This window comes from Ascidiella aspersa, chromosome 6, assembly GCF_963924565.1.
Source record: "Ascidiella aspersa chromosome 6, kaAscAspe10.2, whole genome shotgun sequence".
NCBI lineage: Eukaryota > Metazoa > Chordata > Ascidiacea > Phlebobranchia > Ascidiidae > Ascidiella > Ascidiella aspersa.
The window spans coordinates 11,147,343-11,168,534 of NC_139452.1; the positions used below are offsets into that span (position 1 = coordinate 11,147,343).

General features: G+C 39.9%; 3 protein-coding genes across 3 annotated transcripts in view; 2 read left to right on the forward strand and 1 right to left on the reverse strand.

Annotated features, from left to right (window-relative positions):
* The first annotated feature begins 1,708 nt into the window (after nt 1-1,708).
* On the forward strand, nt 1,709-3,115 carry LOC146139709 (uncharacterized). The gene has a single exon (XM_083392519.1). It carries the CDS (start codon nt 1,709-1,711, stop codon nt 3,113-3,115), a length of 1,407 nt encoding a protein of 468 aa, XP_083248645.1.
* A 4,620-nt stretch (nt 3,116-7,735) lies between these two features.
* Nucleotides 7,736-11,754, forward strand: LOC146139710 (corticotropin-releasing factor-binding protein-like). Its single transcript, XM_083392520.1, has 7 exons — nt 7,736-7,813; nt 8,241-8,316; nt 8,953-9,113; nt 10,076-10,298; nt 10,783-10,916; nt 11,304-11,394; nt 11,615-11,754. Exons 1-7 carry the CDS (start codon nt 7,736-7,738, stop codon nt 11,752-11,754), a joined length of 903 nt encoding a protein of 300 aa, XP_083248646.1.
* Nucleotides 11,755-13,146: 1,392 nt separating this feature from the next.
* The window catches only part of LOC146139711 (pleckstrin homology domain-containing family H member 1-like), a 53,231-nt gene continuing 45,185 nt past the window's right edge, over nt 13,147-21,192 (reverse strand). Inside the window, exons 19-25 of the mRNA XM_083391439.1 lie at nt 20,617-20,794; nt 19,142-19,303; nt 18,241-18,435; nt 17,329-17,519; nt 15,460-15,676; nt 14,846-14,971; nt 13,147-14,334 (exon numbers count right to left, since the gene is read on the reverse strand). Coding sequence (XP_083247565.1) covers nt 14,245-14,334; nt 14,846-14,971; nt 15,460-15,676; nt 17,329-17,519; nt 18,241-18,435; nt 19,142-19,303; nt 20,617-20,794 — 1,159 coding nt within the window. The 3' untranslated portion in view covers nt 13,147-14,244. The remainder of the gene's footprint in view (nt 14,335-14,845; nt 14,972-15,459; nt 15,677-17,328; nt 17,520-18,240; nt 18,436-19,141; nt 19,304-20,616; nt 20,795-21,192) is intronic.

Sequence of the window (21,192 nt, forward strand, 5' to 3'; positions counted from 1 at the left end):
GCGTGAAATTATTTCGCTGTTTCAGAAATGTCTATTAGACGTATTTAAAATTGGAACAAGTTGTAATAAGACTTGAAACAAGCTTTGTTTTGGATCACAGCCACTAAGGCCGCCTTTGTACTAAACAAAGTCTATAGAGATTTCTATAGTCGTTGATACTAAAATGCCACCAAGCGGATATATGTTCTTTCGCAAACAATGTGTGATTTAAACCGGCGCCCTGCGAATTATCATAAACATAATAAAATGATAATACATTTCGATGCGATAATTGTTATAATCTTTAGTCAATATGGACAAACAATGTCTGTTCATTCATCGGCTACCTTACTGAAAACAAATTTGTCGGATTAGACAGCCTGGAGCTTGGATGTTGGAACGTCCTACACTTTTACCGTGAAAGTGTTTTATAATAGTCAACATTAGGATACGTTAGTATTATAGCAACCAATATCATTTCGCATTAAAAGCCTATATGATTTATTCATTGCGCGCAAAAAATGTATTAATTTCCAAACAAATGTCATTGTGCCCTTCGCGCGAACGTGGACTCATGAATAATTAATCGCCCATTCTTTGTGTCGCTTTTGAGTTATGTGGCGACCAAAATAGCTGGCGAAACGTTACGTTGTGTAAAGCCTACGATGACCTTACATTACCTGCACGCCAGTGGCAATTTGACATAGCGTTGAGACAGCTTTATGGCCTGTATGCGAACTGCGCCTGTTTGCTTGGAGGCCAGCATCAGCGGCGGCTTGTCTTTTCGACAAACAATACCCAAGTAGGATGACCACGCATTGGCGTCCACTCAAAACGGGAGAGGAGGCCTGTGTATGCGCGCGAAGGGCGAGTGAAGCGACCGCTCGTATATATGAATATCGACGTCGCGCACCGAGAGTTGTTGTTTTTTTGGCGTACTTCGGTCAGCGATCGGCTGCGCTGAATGGACAGAAATTATGTTGTTTGAAGAGCCAGGGCCCGCAACCGGAGGCCGAGCCCCTTGCGGCCTTTGCTGTGGGAGTGTGCCACAGCTAGGGTCGTTCAGTCGAGTTGAGAAACTCTGGAGGGCCCTCGAAAGCGTACAACGGACGGGGCAGGCAGTTGCCCTGGGCGCTGTAACTCCCACGGTAACGCAGATTGATCCTTTCATCCGGCCTTCTAGCACCTTTTTGTCATTGTCTAATTCGCGTTTCGTTACTTTTCGGCGTCGCAGCCCGCCAAGCAACAAATTCCAGGCAGGCCTCTCTTCACTAGAAAGCTGTCATGGTGTGCCTCGTTAGGAAGCATTTGTTCAGGTTTAGCGTCAGTTAAAAAGGCTATTCTGTGTTTTAAACCAGGGCATAAAGCTTGCCAAGTGAAAATCAGTTAACGTTCTCAGTGTATGAAAAAGATCTAAGATTAGTCTGAATTTCTTAAAATTGCAGCGAAACCAAATGTTTATATATGACTTTTTACATGTTATAAAACGATTTTCCAGCAACAAATGCATAGGATACAGATTCTTGATTTTAGGAGAGAGTAACATAGTTTACGGTATAGTATAAAACAGCTGTTAACGCTTTACAACTGCTGCGCCTAAACCAATTTTTTTTAAACGCAGCAGGATCTATATGGGCGGATAAATTATGCATATGGGCGCAGATCAGCACTTGCTTTACGCAGCCGCCGTCCGCCATTCAAGCGACCTTGAAAAATACTCAAAATAAAGATGACCGAAACGGGCTTCGGCGAACTGGGGTCCCCCGATTTGCTTTCGCCGAATTTACGAGTGAAAGCCCAAAAGCGGCGACGGGTAAGGCTCAGCACGGACGGCGATCTGGAAAAGTCGACTCAGGAACTTTTGACGGCGCTTCGTGACCCGCCGCTTTCGCAGTCTGTCGCCTTAAAGCCTCTACCTTCTATCCCTGGCATCGCTGATCAACCCCCGAACACTAACGGCAAGCTGGAAGGCTGTTGGCCTCTTCGCCAGCAGCGCAACACGCACAAAGAAAACGGTAAAAATGAGACAGACGCCATCAAGTCGTCTCATGAAAACATGGAAAACAAAGTAGGCCTGGAGCGTTGTCCAACCTTTACGAAGAGCCGCAACCTTGCCGAAGACTTGGACATTACCGCAAAGAAATCGAATTTAAAAGGAAACAGATCCCTGGGAAACGTTACCAAAGAAGAGCCGGCCTTATTTTCGGATCTATCCGACGAGCTTGGATTCGAACGACGAACCAGACGTCGCGCAAGTCGACGGTCCCTGAAGAATTCTGAGAGCTTTTCCGGGGACTCTATCTTGGACTTTGATGGGTGTCGAGACGACGCGAACGAAACGACGAAGACCCCGAGAAGAAGGAGCACCCGAAGGGGTCAAAACAGCCCCGCGGTCGTGACCCCTATCGAGAAGCTGACACTGGGGGATCGCGGCAGCCCCAAAACGTCGCGCCGACAGAAGATGCTCTCGTTCGAATCTACCTCGGTCGACGCGGCGGCCGCGGACTGCGCAAAACCGCTGTCAATCAACCATCCCGTCCTCGCGAAACCGTCTAAGCTCCGCCCTATAAACGACCTGAAACTGACCCAAAGCAACATCTCCACTCACAACCAGGACAAGCCGCGTCCGAGACGACGCCAGACGCAGGAATGCCTTGCGGACAGCCTCAGGCAGGCGGGAAGGGAGCGCGACTACGCCGCCTCTGACGTCATGAGCACGGTCTCTGACGACATCGGTGACGTGTACGATCCGACCACCATCGGAGGGCGCACGACGAGGAGGAGCAAACCGCTGCGAAACTCGCATCTCGACAAGCTGAAGGGCGGCGTCTTAACGCAGGAGGATACGAGCGGTGACGACAATAGTGTTGACATATTTACTTCGCCGAAGCGCCACAAGAAGAGATCCCGCAGGAGGCCGGAGCAGGCTGAAAACAGAAGCAGGATGAGCGGAGATGGGGACTTGCTCCCGGAGGCAAGCCGATCGAACGCGTTCGACTCACCCGACAAGGATTCCTGCCTCTTCGAAAGCGCCGAGAACGAGCTGAAAGGAAACTCTGGCCTGAACGTTGCGAGGCGCCGCGCTTACAACCGATACCTGCCTCCGCTTACTGAATCTTTCAACAATTTAAAATAGCTGAGTTTAGTGAGTCTTTTTTTTCTAATGGACATTCCCGATACAGGGTTGGTATCCTGTTATTGTACTCTACATCATTGGAAAACTGTATGGTTGCTGATATTAAGCCAAATAACGTCATTACCCCATAGTCGAATGAACAAAATTGATGAAATTTGGATTAGAACGGTACTTTTTAAGTTATCAAAATAAAATTTGCTTGGCTTTAGTTTATGGTTATGCTTTTCTAATAAAATAACCTTAAAAATTGAAAAGTGCCGCGTTGTAGGCATATCACAAACCATAGCTAAACTGTTTATAGCACTTTAGTATCGTATAGTTACCCTAACCTCATTGCCTCTTGCCTCCCACTGTATCCGCCCCTAGGATAATAATATTACCAATACTATCACTTGACGTTTGGTATCGGTTTTAATTCGATATTATCAACATCTCTACTCTCTATCATGTCACAAAAGAAAGTGCGTATAGCCTACGCCTACAGTTTTTATATATTTTTGTCAATAGCTAAAGACTTATTTTCCTTACAAATTGCCATTGACCGATGTCGTGAGATCGACAGTCATTGCACGCTAGTTTAGTTCTCTTTGTTTGAACCGAAAGGTAAAAAAAGTTTTTCATTTTATTTACATGATGTAATTGCTTTATAAGGTATATTCTAAGAGCTTTTTTATTGTGTATCGACGTGGTTCTATGAGCGAAATAAAATTCTTTTTTACACATTTTAAAGTATGCAAACTTATTTCTTTTTCAAATACGTTTACCGAAAAGCGGACAAACAAGTTACAAAACTGAAAAAAATGCTAAGAAAACATGTCGGTCATTGGGCAGGGTGGTTAATTGCATGTAACATTTTTTTCCATAGATATAAAGCATTTTTTGTAAGTATTGTACAACTCTTAAATTTTAAGTTTGACTCGGCGTGGGACTAAACAAACAGCAATTCGACCGTTTGTTTATTTTTAGCCTATAGACATTTAAACGGCTCTATCATTTTTATCACGAATGACATAGACATTAGACAAGCGCGCCCCGAAGAAGAAAACGCTGAACTAATTTTTTACGCGAGTCAGGGACTGCGAATGCCGCGGCAGAGTGCTTTCGAGTTTGCGTTTAAAGGATCGAATGGTGCTCCAGGGCCATCGAGGCAGGGCGCTTGACCTTGCCGAGTTGCCAATGATGTGTCGAGCGGCCCCCCTCCCACACTGTCGGGCCCTGGCACGCTTATGTAGCGATATCAAAGACCACTCGATCGACTGAGAAGTGTGAATTATTTTATATCGATTTCGCAACATTTTCGAGCCCGTACGGTTGCCGGGCGTAGCGACGCAAACAGACTGTCATCAGATCGATGAAATCGGGACGGGCGCGCCACTTGGAAAGACAAAGAAAGTATATAGAAAGACCGAAAAGTTAACGAAACGGGCAGACTTTGCTGTGACGACGCGGTCGCGCCATTATGGCAACGGGACGCGGGTGGCGAAACAACACAGTTAAAATTTATAACGCGCTATGACAGCAGTGGCGAGCAGAGAAAAAGGTGAAGGGTGGACATGGACAGGTCCCTGGCGGTCAAATTTAAGGTACAGCCACTCGAACGAGGCGAATCTCTGAATGTTGCACAAATAGGATGTTGTGTAAGAAAGAAGGCAATTTTCGCAACAATTGAAAACAAGCAAGCCGTGGGATTTTTTACTTCAAGTAAAAAGCGGTTAATCAAACTCAATCTGAATAAAACTACTTCTAAAATTGGCATCAAAACATAGAGTTGTTAACATTACTCTGCACGCAACTGGCTAAATTAAAACGTTGCTATATTATGCTGACGTGTTTGCAAGGCACAAATGGTTATGCTGACGGTCACAATGTGAACACAAAACATATGCTGAGGCGTTTGCAACAGGAAAAAGTAAGCTGACACAGACAACTTAACATTATTTTAACATTTTTGGCCACGTCCTGTATACGAAAAATATAATCCGAATTCAAGGTATAGCCATGTTAATTTTGATTCGAGGGACTTTTTGCTGATTTGAAACGTTAGGGGCCAAAAACGGCATCAGTCAGCCTAAGCGCTATATAGGCCTAATAAAGGCATATTCCAAATTCCAAAGAAGCATTTCAGCCTTCACCATTGTAGTTTCGACGTGAAATCTTGTTTCCGCAACGGTGTAGATTTAATTTTCAAAGAAGCAGTTGGCCAAGCGTACAGGCAATACTGCAGTTCTCGTTGCGTTGCGTTGTAATCTTCTCACAACCGTAAATCGTTTGTTCGTTTCATCCTATTCGCGACAGACAATAGAACATGTTGAAGAAAAAAATAACAAGGACACTCGGACGGTTAGGTAACCGGCTTTTTGTCCAGCAACCTGTGGCGATGATGGTGCCGCCACCGTCTTCGTTGACCGGCGCTGCGTTTTTCGTGCCGTTCGGCGTCTTTTGCTTGTTCGCGACGAATCATTGAGCCCAATCGCCTCAGAGACAAATCAGGTGATTTCATATATCTAGGATTGTTCGAATTGGCCTTTGGCCGCAAGTGCTGCAACACCCCCGGCAAGTTCCGTGGCGTTTCGGGTGAAGATTTTGTCGACTTTCCGAGGTGTAGCAGCAACAGCAGAAGACACAGACTGGCGGCAAAACTGGGCCGCCGAAAGTACATCTTTTTCACCTCGGGCGAAAACTTTACGGCACCTCGACTATATGTTACAGCATACTATAATTTCTACAAATGTACACATTGCCTGATGGGTTTCCTCATCCCTGTAAATAAAGACTTACTCTCATTAATTAAGAGTATACACTTTTATTCCAACCCCTTAACTTGAAGTGACATTTTTTTCTAATCTTAGTAACCTTATTTGGAAATACTGCATTTCTTACTGCCTGATTTCAATTAAAGTCTAATTTTATTTAACATTTTTCCAGGTTAATCAACGCTAAAAATCGCCTACATCTGGCAGCAAATATGAAAGCACGCTGTAGTCGCTCTTTGAGCTACGCCGAGAGCTTTAAAATAACTTAAACGCAACGAAGCGATACGGCGGCACGAAAATCTGGTAACATTTAAACTCGCTGTACCAACAAAACTCTAGGGTCTGTATACTCAAAGCTATAACTCTCGGTTTTCGAGCGAAAAAGATTTAACCCAGTAACTAAATCATCGTTACGCGGTCGGAACTAAACTAAACGAGAAAAAAGCCGCCGGTACGCGCGCCGGCCGCCATCATCGCGGCGATGCCCTGGAGGCCTAAAAAGGCATTTAGATTCCTTATCGGCCTAACTATTGCAAGCCAAAACTGCTCCGGCGCACCGCTGAGCCTGGCGGACCGGCAAAACGGTGAAGAAAGGCGGCACTGTGTTGCAAAACTACGAAGGCAAGCGTGGCCTCATTAGTTCCCGGCCGAGGCGCGCCCGCGAAGCCGGTTAATCCTCTTAGCGCGATTGCACAGAACTCTCCCGACTAAACATCCGGTCCGAAAAGGCCTGGCGAGCCGGCAGACCGCACTTCGAATTCGTGATGAAGTGCGCTGTGGGACGTGTGCACTTCCAGCGTTCTCAAATTTACAGCAGCTAATCTCCAGGTTTATCTACTAGTGTAACTGGTATTCTTGATAACGATTATTGAAGCTTTGCCTAATGCATCAAAACGTCCAGTGTGGTCCCGCACATCTTGTCCTATGAGAGGTATTTAAACCGAGCAATTGTTACAGTTGTCCGCTACACGAAATCGCTGAACGAAATAACCTAACAAGAATATAAAACATTACGACTATCTTTTTTAAAGTTGGTTGGTTGGTTGCTACTTACGACACAGTATTCACATTGCAACGACGTTATAACTTTGTGCAAACAGCAAACGAGGCATTAACTGTAGGTAACTTGACAGAATTGCATTCATTTAAGAGTTTGCATTCATTTAGGAGCCTTACAGCGAAAAAAATTGCATTCATTTAAGAGCCTTACAGCGCGAATCTGTGAACACATAGAAAAGGGTAAACGGCGCGTCACGCTGAATTAACGTTCTCATGCAAGAACAAAACATAAAATAAAAGTTTTTCCTGGAATTTAGACATATAAAATAGGCATTTAGATAGTTATGGTTTGCCAAAAAATATTTTGGGTGGGGTAGTGGGCATGCCCTCGTTATTCCCTGGAACCGCGTTATAAGAGTCACTTTTGTTTTTTCAGCTATTGGTGACATTTGACAAAATTAAAATAGCATTCAAAACTTTTCGAGAAACTTCGATTTTGAACACTTTTTATTTTTTATTCAATGTAATTAACGAAACACAATTCGAAAGCATTTTAAACTCGTAGTAAGGGTAGCTCGGTACATTTCACATGGTTTGTTAAAGTAAGTTACGTGCAAGTGGTACACTGGCTGCTGTTGAATCCGTGCAAACCAATTCGGTTGAAATTTCGATTCACACATTGCCACGAAATCGTCATTCCCAACCAAATGTGAGGGGCGTATTGGAACATAGCTGTCCTTCTAACTGCAAAAGAACTCATTTGCAGCTGATCACTGAAGAGTAAGTACATATACACACATTTGTAAGCAATTCTGCTGAGAAATCTGTTGGGATCAGAGTTCTTTACGAGTGATTTTCATCTACAAACATGATTTCGTGGGAGTCGTCCTCGTTTAAAATGGTAGTTGTTCTGTTGAGTTTGCAAGTTTCACGCGTGGTAGCAGATGTAAGTAATATAAAATATAAACTACACACTATTAAGCTTTTTGAAAATTATAAGTTTGAAGAAAACAATTTTATTAAATCCAGGGTAATTCGTATGGTTACCGGAATCGGAAGCAAGGTATTAAATTAAGTATTAAAAATGCCATATCGTGTTTACCGCATACTATCTGCACATCATTTATAAAACAGACGTTATGCAAATGAGCGGTTTTAAGATATTATTGTATTAGGTTAAATCATGACACAATTATTGGACCTAAAAGGGTGACATGCATAACACATGTATAAAGAATTTAATGTTGACTTTAAGGGCGTGGTGATACCTTGCAATAAATGGCTGTTGTTTTAATCTTATGCTATTTTGACTGGTCGATATTCGCGAAAAAACAAGTTTAGGCAAATCGTTCAGCAAACTAAAATGTTCGCAGATGATTGTCAACGATGCCGTTACTGCAGCCGGACCTATAGCCACCGTTGCTGGATTCGTGGATGCCAGACAAGCACGTACGTATATTTGTAGAAGCACGTCTATGAATATTTAGTAAAACAGCTTTTAGTAAGACACATTTTTACAAGACAAAAGCAGTGGCACAATGAGCTAATTAAAAAAATAACCTAATTAAAATACAAAAGTTGATAGTATTGACAACTAATCGTTTAAACAAAAAATCCTAGTAAATTTAAGAAGCCTTTTGAAAATGTAAACCTGTTTTGTATCGGTATAAGGTAAAATACTCAAATGCATGCATATCAAGAACGGTGGGTTCGCATTTTACAACCAAAGCACACAACACAAGGCTTTTTGCATTACAGGGCATAAAATTTGCGGAAACGTTTTTAGGTGTGCCAAACTTTAGGCGGTTTTGAAATGTTAAGCCACCATTTATTGGTATAAGGTCAAAGCCCAAATCATGCATGCATATCAAGAGCGGTGGGTTCACATTTTACAATCAAAACACACAGCACAAGGCTTTCAGCATTTCGAATTGCGGGAAACGTTTTTAACTGTGCCAAAGTTTAGGGTTTTTTTTAAAGTGGCTTACGGCACGAGCCGCTTTGGCAGTAGCACAATAGAACCCAGCGCCCTTGCGGATAGAGTCGGTAACCGAGCAAAACAAAAGCTTATTGTGCTGTCACCAGAGTGCATCGATATGGTGAAGGTCAGCACCGACTTGGTCTACGAGCAACGCGACGCAACCCGTGCCCTGTGCGGGATTTACTTCATCGCCGAGCCGAACGAGTTGGTGGCCATTCAGCTGCACGGCGTCGATATCCACTGTGAACAAGGAGAGTTTGTGGAGGTAATGCGGTTCATACACACTTTTTCGCGTATTTAAAACTTTCTTTATAACCAAAATGTTATTTAGAAAATGCTGCTATCAAGCCAATTATGGAGTTAGTCCAGCGGCAAACCGACAGCTCCCAGGGGTAGTAGGCCTACAGACTATGGGCAGCGTTACTAGAAAAAACATGATTTAAACATACTCCGAAAAAAGGCGCCCATACTTAATTAACTAAATATGTTTTGGGGAGAAAAACTGAACAAATCTGAAATGTTCATCGTTCGTATATTTACAAATGCACTTTTATGCACCCGAGGGACCGACCTTGCACAGTAGATGTTAATTAACCTACAGTACATGTGTTGCAGACCAAACACTCTGCAATTCTAAACCAATTAGTTTGTTTTATTGCATTCTAGAAGCAGTGGCTTGATATTGTTTTACGAAACCCAATTCGTGGTGAAACTAGACTGTTTTAATGAACTTTAATTTTTAACACTGAGCATTAAAAAAACACGTAAAGCACAATAAAGCCGCAAAAACCTTCGAGAGTCATACGAAACCAAAAGAGAACACGACGTTTAATCTGTTGCAAAAAAATTCTTTAACCCAGGGGTTGTCTTTAACTCAGGGCTGCGGAGTCGGACTCAGGACTCGAGTAAGACTAGGTAAAACTACCCGAGTTCCGAAGTGCGCATGCGCATTACCAAATTTCAAAACTGATAATTCAGCAAACTGTAAAATGTGAAAAGATCATAGAAAATGGTGAAATATTTGCCAACCACGTATTGTGGGCAGATGAATTATATGACACCCCTATTAGTACTTAATATCCACCTTATTTTACTCACGTAAATGGGTAGAATACAGCCTGTGGATCGGACCCGGATTAGGGACTCGACAAAATCGCACATTAAGCCGGAGTCGGACTCTAGTTATTTTTAACTTACTTCTCAGCCGTGCTTAACCATGCTGTTCAGATTTTCGACGGATGGATGGCGCGGGATCGCATTCTTCCAAGCGAGCAGGATCACCCAACTCCTACCTCGTCGCGCTTGCACGATTACTGCCGCTATCGCAAGTCGTCCAACGCCGAGAGCCTGGAGTTTCTGTCCAGCCAAAACTTCGCCCTCGTACAGTTTAGGCTCAAGCCTGGCAGTCGATTGTCGATAGCCTACCGTCGCGTAACGGGGGCAACTCACGGTAAAGTATACTGCAATTCGTAGTACGAATATCAACGCACATACGTCTTACTACAACCTCCAACCATTAAGCTCTTATACTGCAATTGTTTTGGAGTATCAAAAAGTATGATTACAGCGGATGAGAACCGATGACCAGTGTTGTAATGACTCCAGTCAATGACTTGGCGATTACACGAGGAGCATATAAATTACTGGTTTAAATAACTTGACCTGATGTACGTATTTTGGTTAAAATGACTTGACATAGTAATACATTTAAGTAAACTCGGGGAATTTAACAATTATTAAAAGAGGTGTAGAAAATAAGCTCCTTGAAATTATTACCTGTACGGGATTCAATGTTAGCAAAATATGTTTTTTGTACATAAAATAAATTATCGATTATCTGTATCGGGGTAAAAACACAAAGTATCGAACATCCTTATAGTCAATACCCATTGCCTAAAACATTTCTTACAAGCGTTTTGGGATTCAACATGCAGAAAAATGCAACGTAATCATACCAGAAGAGGAAGGCGAATATACGATGCGATCGTTCGTGGATAGAAATTGCACGTTCTCCATCGTCCAAAGCTCTGTGGTGGTAATCAAGGAAATTAAACTTTCTTCTGCGAAGGTGATATAAACATCTAAATGTAACGTTTCTTGAAACAGTTACTTTTGTTGAATACCCTACCAAACGTTTTCTAATTCGTTTAGTGTGCTCAAGTCTACATAAATTATAAACATAAATTGTCGTAAGTTAACTTTTGCTTAAGTAGACTAGGCCTATATCAAAATTGGACTGTAAGAGGCGCCTTCCTATTTTTTAAATGTCTCGCCTCCTCAAATATCTTTAACAAAATTACAGATGACTTATACAACTCTGCAGATTTAATTTTTACGTTTGATAAACATCTAAAATAAATGTCTTTAGGATTTGATTTTTGGGCGTTTGCTTATCATTATACCGTGTTTTAATTGTTGAAAGGACCAATTCTAATACAACTGAGGTATTTTTCAGGATTCAGTTGTTGAAATCCTCAAAGGTGATTCTTTGGACCCAACGGAAATGACTTTAGTCAAAAGTTTTAAAGGCCCTATACACTTCACTAGTGAGTTTTAAATTTACTAATATGATAATTACATACGGTAATATAAATTAAATATTGTTACAAATCGTAATATAAATTTAATATTGCAGTGTAGTGCATAAGTAAAGCAATAGGCTTTTTTATTTATTTGATTGTGTATTTGAGCAAAGCACATTTGTTTTAAACCTGGAAGTTAGACATAATTATAATCGTTGCTACTGCTCAAATGTCCCTATTTCAGAGGACCAAAGACTCATCTTGGATAAAGACCACGCAGCTGTACGTATGACGTCATCTAGACGTCACACAGATGATTTCGTGCGCTTTACCTTTGCCAAACTGGACAGTGAAGAAGCTTTAAAGGCTGAAATCTGCACGTGACCTCGATAAGCCAATCAGAATAAAAACAAACAAATTACGCGAAGTCTCTGCTTAACTTTGTTGGCAGTAAATCAGAGGTGTTGTAAATCACAAAATATCTAACATGATTTCTGAAAATTAAACTATAAAAATCGATATGTTCCACCCAGTAGCTTGTTGAAGGGGTTAGATCAGCGGTTCCCAAACTGGGGTCCGCGGACCATCTGGGGTGCGTAAAACAGTTTCAGAGGGTCCGTAAGGAGAATTAGTCTTTCAACATTAGGTTTAGCGAATTTAATAAATAGTCTTATCATTAGTCTATGTTTTAAACATTATCTATCATCATTATTGTCTTTAGTTATGCTTTATTATTCGATCAAATAGCGTGTTTTATCACGTCTCTTGTGACATCACAAAGCATCTATTATGCTGTACTATACTTGCTACGACTTAGCGAATCGTTCGCTTTAGGTAGAAAGTTGTTACATTTGAAATAATCGTTACTGCACTAGTGCCATACAAGAAACCTGGGCCAACCGAGCCTTGAATTTTATAGAGCCGCGAAATATCAAAATAATTGCAACGGTTCCACAATTTTTTAGAAAAGTTGGGGAACCGCTGGGTTAAATAATCGTTTGATTATTTTAACGCCTTACTCTTGCTTAGTATTTATTTTAAGATGTCTTTTTACGTAAAAGTTATTTTTTTCTGTATTTGTTTAATGGTTTATTTAATATATAAAAACGTACTACGGTACGTCTCAAAGGCCGAAAACGTTTTAGGGCTAACATAAGAAGGGTACAAATCATTAGATATACCCCTTTGGTTTTGCAAAATAAAAATTGTCACAACTGTACATATAAAATATTGCACGCGTCACCAAGCGTTCCTTCGTATGTGACAATAGTTTTTATTAATGACTTAATTATTTTAAAATAAAAAAGAGGTTTAATACATTGTAAGGTCACATCTAATCCTATTATGACTATTATTCCGGCGTACACAATATTTAAAGTAATATGCCGATAAATTGTTTTTACGTTCCAACCACGTGAATTTAGAGATTTGTTTATTGCCACATAATTTTCTTACTACTGTGCGTTGCTACAACAGAATAAACCGGTGTGACTAACTGAAAAAGGCACTTTGATTAAAGTAAACTTGTTTTTTTTCGAACTATCTGTATATATACGATATTTTCGACGACAATCAATTGTATTGTAAAAAGTTATTCGGAGGGGTCGTATATAAACAATACAGCAAGCTTGTCTGTCATACTCTCATTTGGTCCCAGTTTGTAATATAAATACTGAAGCCTCTCCATGTGTTTTCCGATGAATTTATCTTTTTTGCCAAACACGTATCTCATAAGAACTTGAATAAAACGGCAGTGCAAACTTGTAAATATGTGTATTGAAATTTTTACTGCATTACAACAGACCACATTTATAAGGGTAAAACGTTACCTGCGGAGAGTTTTGTTGTTGACGAGTGTGTTTCGACGAATGCAGGCAAATGAACAATGTAAACTGGCAAACGCCACAGCACGTGTAATTTTATTTACCATGATTTAAAATATATTACGTTTAAAATTCAGCAATTTGTGACGCGTATCCGTCTAAATACGATGAACTCATGTCTTTGAATTCCACACGAGTATAACTTTCCATAGTGGTAAATTCGAATACCGAAATAACACAACTGAGATGTCGAGCGTATGCAGATTTGATGAAATTATTCGGCAAGCAGGACCAGAAAATGAAAAACAAAAATATCTAGCACACGAGTAGAAAGCTTGTTTAGAAAGACCTCAATGCAAAGTAAATATCGCAGGCAAACAAACATCTGTAATCGTACTCCATCATATCAAGTACGTTAAAACGTTTCTTATTTGCATTAATTCAAATGCATAAAGAACATAATCACTGTAGCGATATTCGCAAAGAAAAAGAAAGCAATTGATAATTTATGAATTGGCAGAATAAACCTATGTTACTTGCAATAGTACTGGATAGTTTTGCGTTTTTTAAGGCGAATAACTTATATGATTTTTTTATGAAATAGCTTGCAGAAGTAATTGGAATCAAATGGTATCATGAAATACAATGATATATAAACTGGTCGCACACAATGGCGCAAATGAATTAATTGAGAATAGGTTTTGTTATATTTTATAAAGGTTAATATATACTCAAAAAGTAGATTGGTGTAGCGTGATTTTGGAAACAGTATTCAGAAGTTTGAGGATATTTTGGAGCAACGTTCAGAGTCCAATCTCATGCGATCACACATTAATAATAAAACAAAAAGCACCTTGTGTATCAATTGTTGACTAAAGTAAAAAAAATGTCAAGTTCATTTTTTCGACCCCATGCGACTGCGCAACCCTTGTCGATATGGCTGAAACAATTTTGCATGATGTTGCGTATTACTGGGAAAAGGACGAACATGGGATAGTGGCGATTTGATAAATGCACGACAAACAATGACGTCACGACACGCGTGATGACGTCACGATGACGCCTTGCGCGGACGAAGCTTGGCGCTGAAGGAGGGCGAGGCGTTCATATAGTCGGCCATGAGGGAAACCAGCTCAAACATCTGTCATTCAAAGGTTAAGGTAAAATATAAACAATACCTTTAGGATACAATAACAAACCTGAAACCTTAAAAAAGAAAATCAGCAAGGTAACTACTATTTTAGGCAAACAACCCTTAGGGCCGATTTAATAAACCTTAAAAAAACTTACTTTACGAATCAAAGACTATATTAGCGATAAATCCGAAAATAGTCTAAATGAATCCCTTATTCAAGGTCCAATATCACACAGGTTATGTATTTCGGTTTATTTTCCTTATCAAACTCTATACTGAATTATACATGGTTTCAAATCTTGGTTGACCTACAACTCGACGTTTCTCCTGTTTTTTGTTAGTTAATTGTACTGGCCGGTGCGAAATTTAGAAAAAAATATAGTGTGCTATGGAATCAATTAAATGTCAAAATTTATTATGAAAAAAACTAAAACTACTGATTCGGCTTTTCGTGATTACTTTTTCGAACCTAACCGCTGACAAACAAAAAAAATAAAGCAAATCAAATCACACAGACCTGAACTTTGCCGAGGGCGAAAAATAACTTCCTGGAAACGCCGGCCATCTCGGCCACGGCCATGAAGGAGTCCTTGCATCCTCCGAACGTCACAATGTCGGCGTACTCGCAACGGTCGGTCGTCTCCTACAAAAATAAAATACGAGGAAAACAGGTTTCTTTCATTTTGACAAAACGAGATAAAGACTTTGGAAAGTCGGTATGGTTTCGTCGGAGTGAATCGTTTTTTAAACTTTTCAACCATTTTTTTAATTTGTTTTCAAGCCATTTGATTTTGTTGAGTCGCCGATTGCAGTAGTTCACATGGTTAGATTATGGAGGTCGGATATCCGAAAGTCAAGGTATTATTAGTATTAGTTCGATATTGGGGTATTATCGGTGCCGAACCGATACCAAACTAATATATCTAAAAAACAATCCAAATTTGTAAAATCTCTAGGTAAATATATACGCAAACCGGCTAAAGGTACGATTACGGAAATAGAGATTAATTTTGACTAGTTTAAATTAAAAAAAATTCGCGACCGCATACGAGCAGGTAAAAAGATGTAAAAAAACAATCTTTCTCTTTCTACTTAATTTTACAAAATCATCCAATCACGAACGTAACCCACCATTGTGCGGTGGTTGAGCACGCTTAGGCAGTCCTCGGTCACCGTGAGCCACACGAGGTCGCCCTTGTGCTTGCCACTGGTCTCGACTTTGGCCAGGAAGAGTGTGGCGCCACACAGCGGCCATTTGCGCGCCACGTTGAGGAAGATTCGGGCCGCTTCCGACGAGCTGGTGCCCCGCAGCGCCACCCAACGTTCGCCCACCCGCTCGCGGAGTTGCCTGAAAAATGCGCACTGGTTTAGTTACTGTTCAGTGAAAAAAATTAACTTGCTGTGAGATAACTAAGAAGTTTAAAAAAAGCTTAGGACGGAACATAAATAAACTCATAATACGACTATTAAAGCCCATACAGAAGCAGCATTTCAAACGTTTTGAATAACTTTTTTATGATTCTAAACATGTTGAAAATGAATGAAGAGTTATTCGAAACGTTTAAAATGCTATACTTACTTCTGTATGGTCTTACTACAACCTCCAACCATTATGCTCCAAAATAAACTCAAACTGTACTATGGTTGAATCGCCAGCTCAGAAATGACCAAACATCAGTCATTTAGTCAGGAAACTCAATTGCCTTCTATGTATCGCTTGTGTGAAAAAAACATAGCTTTGCACATACTATTGCGTCACAAACAAAGCACGCGATGTACAACCTCGAGTTTAAACAAACATTTGTAGAGACTAAATGAAATTAGTGAGAACTTTTAACTACAATGACTAGGAACGCGATATTTCCTAATACATATTCAAAAATATAACTGTTTAAAAACGCCACTTTCCTAAAACGGAATGCGAAGAGATTTTTACAAAAATTAAAATTGTATGTGTGATAACAAAAAATACAATACAAAAATAAATATATGTCTAGACCACTATACCAACCAGGTCAGATATACAATGGTATTATATTCAGCCCCAACCCTAATCGTTGTTTTTACATTCTGTCAGGTGCACAGAAAATAAAATGGTTTGCGGTTTTGTGACCTTAAAAGTAGCTTTCAACGTGAGTAATTAAAGAGTTCTGGAAAGTGAATCTAACAGACGGATAGTTCACAAGTAAGTTAATAGGAAAATTTCACTCGATAAAATAAGATGATGATTTAACATACTGCATGATAAGTATTCCACAATTAATGTAATTGTGCAAAACTTTCACATAAAAGAGAAAGTTTAAGTTAACGACTGCTTTAATTGTGAGCGAGGTATAAGCTAGGCTAGAGTAGGTTTAATCAGCGGTGGATATAAAGGAAAAATAAGTTCTTTTCCAATTAAACAAACAGTCTATAATACAGAAACCAAACGCAATGCAACCGCGTTTTGTTAAAATATTTCGACTAAAAAAAAATAGAAAAAAAAACAAAAAAAAAACAATTTGTGGTCCTGTATTGGCGTTAAATAATAATTGCACCAAATTCAATACACAGGTCATATAGGTACGCCGATGCATTTGCAGCGCAAGGTTTTTAAAGCTGTTAGAACAGTCCCAACTGAATCGAGAAACTTCTATTTTATGATGGAAATAATGATTTAGCTTACAACGTTAAAACTTAAGCAAAACGCAAACGATAAATATACTGTTGTTGCCAGACATTGTATCTATCATAAGCGGTTATTCTGACAAACATGTATTCAGCGCCGACGTTTTGATTACCTGTACGGTTGATCATCTTCAGGGCAATAAACTTGTAATTTTACAGAAGGGTATATAGTATATACAGTGAGTCAAAAGACAAAAAAACAAGGTGGCAAAACGAGGCGAAAACAGTAAACTAGGCGCGAGTCGCGCTGAATACATATTTGTCAGAAGAACCCCTTTATAATTACACAAAACACAAACATAAAACACTACAGCATTTCGAACTCTCATTTACTTGGTTTGGTGTTTGCTTGCGGTATCCCGGTACCGGGCCGGTAAGAAACGGCGGATGGCCTGCCCTAGGGGGTCATCATCACCCCTCGCCCGCGCCCGGTCGCCGAAGTGGACCTGGGCGGCCAGTGACGTCAACTCGATGGCGAGCTCTCGCGTCACGGGAAAGCGGTCACGTGATAAGTCGTCGGCGATCTAAACGAAACAATCGGTTATAGTTGATTTTTTAGGGGTCCCATTAGTGGTTTGCAAAACTTTATATTTCTATAGCATTTAAACCGAATAATTTAGGAAGAAATGTTTCTAGTAGAAAGTGTACAATTACGACCAAAATGTTATTGGTGGAAATTTGGTGGGAAAATGTTTTTCTAAACCAGTTTATCCTTTGCAAGGTTAGGTTTGTTAAATTGATAAAAACATTTAACAACAATTTTTTTAATAAAAATCAGTATAAGCTTTGTGCACCAAACAATAAATTACAATGATTCAATGATTACCGTTACGTCACAGCGACTGGAGAAACACGAGTTGATCGAATGTTTTAGCAGGAAGACATATCATCAAAAACGGTATCATTTTTTATGTACAACTAAACGAGGAAGTTTACTTCATAGTATAAGCCTGAAACCATTTTTAAAAACATTCTCTCAAAATTTAGTCTACTTTTGTATACAGCAGAAAAAATATCAATTAGTCTTTTAAGCACAAATCTATAAACACCTGTCAATACGTACTAATAATATCAAAGCCCATATAGAAGTAGGTAACCTTATTTGACGTTTAGAATATCTCTTTATTTCTTTTCAAAATCAATACGTGATGTATTTATCGAACAAAAAGCGCCTTTGAATTTTTGTACCTCAGCCTTAGATTCCATTATTATTTTTACATCCTTAAATAAAGCACCAAAACACACCTGGTAGAGCAGCAGCAGCTTTTCTTTTTCGGTCTCCATGCGACGGTAGGCTCGGAAGTTGAGTCGCCTCTTGAAAGTAAAGCGAGCAGTGATTCGTGACTGCTCGCCGACGCCATCGTGTGGCAGGTGAGCGCCCTTGGACATGACCGCACCGTGGCGCGAGTGAGTCTCCCATGTAGAGATCACGTCGCATATCTGAAAAAGCGGAAGCAAAATGCCAAAACGTGGGAGAAAATGTTGCATTTAACACATTGAAAGAGTCTTCAAAGAAATTTCGGAACAACCACACATTGGGTTGTTTAAAGTGTCGGATTCCTATCAAATATAAAAAATAAAAAGGCCTCATGCAAGGTTTTTTAAAAAACGAATAAAACAGGCAAGAAAATAGTGATATATTCACTAGTTGGTTAAATAATTTATAAGTATTTTTATTGAAGGATCTATGCCTGTTCCAACACTGTCAGTTGTGTTTATCTTTTACTTATATCGTAAGACAAAAAAGAAGCACAAAGGTTTAAAAAGACATAAAGTTCTAAAGCAACAACTCTATTAAAATGGATAATACTGCAGTTTATACGAAAAAACTTTTCTGCTCGAAAAATTTTTGCTGAAAAAGAATGATTTTAAGCAGAACTAATGTGCTGTTTTTTGGCCTAATTGCAGTATTTTGGATTTTAAAAAGTTGTTTTAAATCTTTTTTTGTGCGTTTTTGGGTTATACTGGTAGTGACTACAGTGAAGTGCATTACAACTTATGTGTTCATATTATTTAATAATTTGAGATTTAAGCACACAACAAATCGGATTGAAGGTAAGCTAGACCCTTGAACTACACTTCATCCCACATTTTCAAAACCCCATACTACACAGTTGCTAAATTGCAAGCAAAGCGCGAATCTAACCTTGGCCGTCGGTTCCACGAAGTGTTCGGTCACGCCGGCGGTCGGGTCCGGGTCGTTTACGTATAGAGCAAACCCTGACGTAGTCTGATGACGTAATCCCGCCTGGACGGTGACGCGGTGCGAGAGTTCGCTCACAGTGCTGGAGCCGTCGAAGCTGACCACCTACGGGAAAAGATGGTCAGAAATTAGAGTTGGCCACAAGAACGGACAGGGCTCCTCGTAAATGTTGGGTAAAAATTATTTCAGGGCATGAGGCAGGCAGTTTTGACGATTACACATTTTAGCGGTGCTAAACTGGTTTTTGAGTAACTTGATTTGACGGAAGTCTTCCAGGAAAAATACCTTAAGATTAAAGCAGGGGTTCTTCACCTTTTTTTTAACGCGGACACATAAATTGTTTTTTGCTTTGCATGGACCAGTAGTGTAGGCAAGAAATTGTTAGTGGTGACGTCGCAAATTTACGTCATCATATTACAAACATACTTCAGAAATTTAATGCTTCCAGTTCAAAAAATGTGAAATGAAATGAAGTCTAAGTATATTCAATGCAAAAACGTTTTATTTTTAACTATAGCCTACTCAGATTGATTGAATATACACACTAATAGTTCAATTAAGTCTTCTTAGACCCCCTAAAACTAGTTCGCGTATCCCCAAGGGGTTCATGTAACCCAATTTAAGAACCCCATGGATTAGTGATTTAGAGACATTACTGACAGTGACTCAAAAAAGTATTTTTATAAAAATAATGGGAATTATTTGCTCAACTAAAGACTTCGACTGGGACTCGATTGATTCCGAGCTAACAATTTTTTGCTTGAAAATACAGTCGAAATTGTAAACGGAACTTTAAGTTTCTTTCACCTAATACTTGGGCAAAAATCTATAAATTAAAAAAATAGAGGTAATTTGATAATAATGCAAAGTTTTCCCAGGTAAGCTAACACTACTTGCTCACAGTAAGCTAACACTACTCACATAAGCATATAGATATTGTTAACCCAGTAAAAGAGTTTTGTGACAAGCATTCTATTACTTGCGTCGACAGGTCATTGAACATATGGCGCGCCTTAAAATGAAATGTAAAATTGTTTGAAAAAGACATAAACGAGACGGAATAAGTTCAAAACTTATCGAAAAAAAGGCCTAAACGGACAAAATTATGCCACAATATGTTGGGACGAATGGGGGACACCTGTCTGGCATCGGTCGTTTTGGTGTTGATGTTTGGACAGTGGAGACTCTATGTTGAACGGCGCCGTTTCGGCTCCACTGGTTTGCTACCAGATTGTTTCGCTCTTTTGGGGGTTAGGGGCGGGCAGTGGGAGGGGTTATAAATAGGGTTAGCGTTAAAATTATGAGGATGTTTCGTAATGAGTAAGGTGTGGGGGTTTGGTGTTAGGTAAAACACTGTATGGGCCATATTTTGACCAGGTCTCATTCCGTACGTATATGGAGAACTCTTAAAATTGTACCTGATAAGACCCGTCGGCAAAATGAATGGGTACGCTGAAGGGCCTGGAGTGTTGGTAGGGGTTCTGCAGCAAGATGGACAGACATTCGGTGCGGGAGGGGGCGGCAGAACGGCCACCAACGGCGCTGCTGCGCTCGGCGGCGCGTTGACAGTAAGACACATACTGACCGACCTCGGTCCTGCGAAAAACAATAGCGTTTAAAAATGCTCCACAAGTTAAGAACATTCCAGAAACGTGCCTCTGTATATGCTTTATGTTTCATGATTATTTAAGCAACCATTCATCAATATTTGAAAAAGATAGGATTAGGCTAGCCTTGAAAAACCCGCATTTTTTTATTTTGCTGTTCGAAATAAAGTGGATTGTTTTATATTGTTGTTAATACATAAAATTATCACGTAATAAAACGGGTTAAAAAAAAAGGGGTCTCGCCATATTTGGAAATCAAGGTTAATATTTACTTTGGTATAAAAATCTCCCCTGTTAGAGCATTAAAACGATTTAATAAGCAAACAAAGATCGTACTTAAAGCGAAAACAACATATAGGCAGTAAACAATCAAGGCGGTAAAACGGT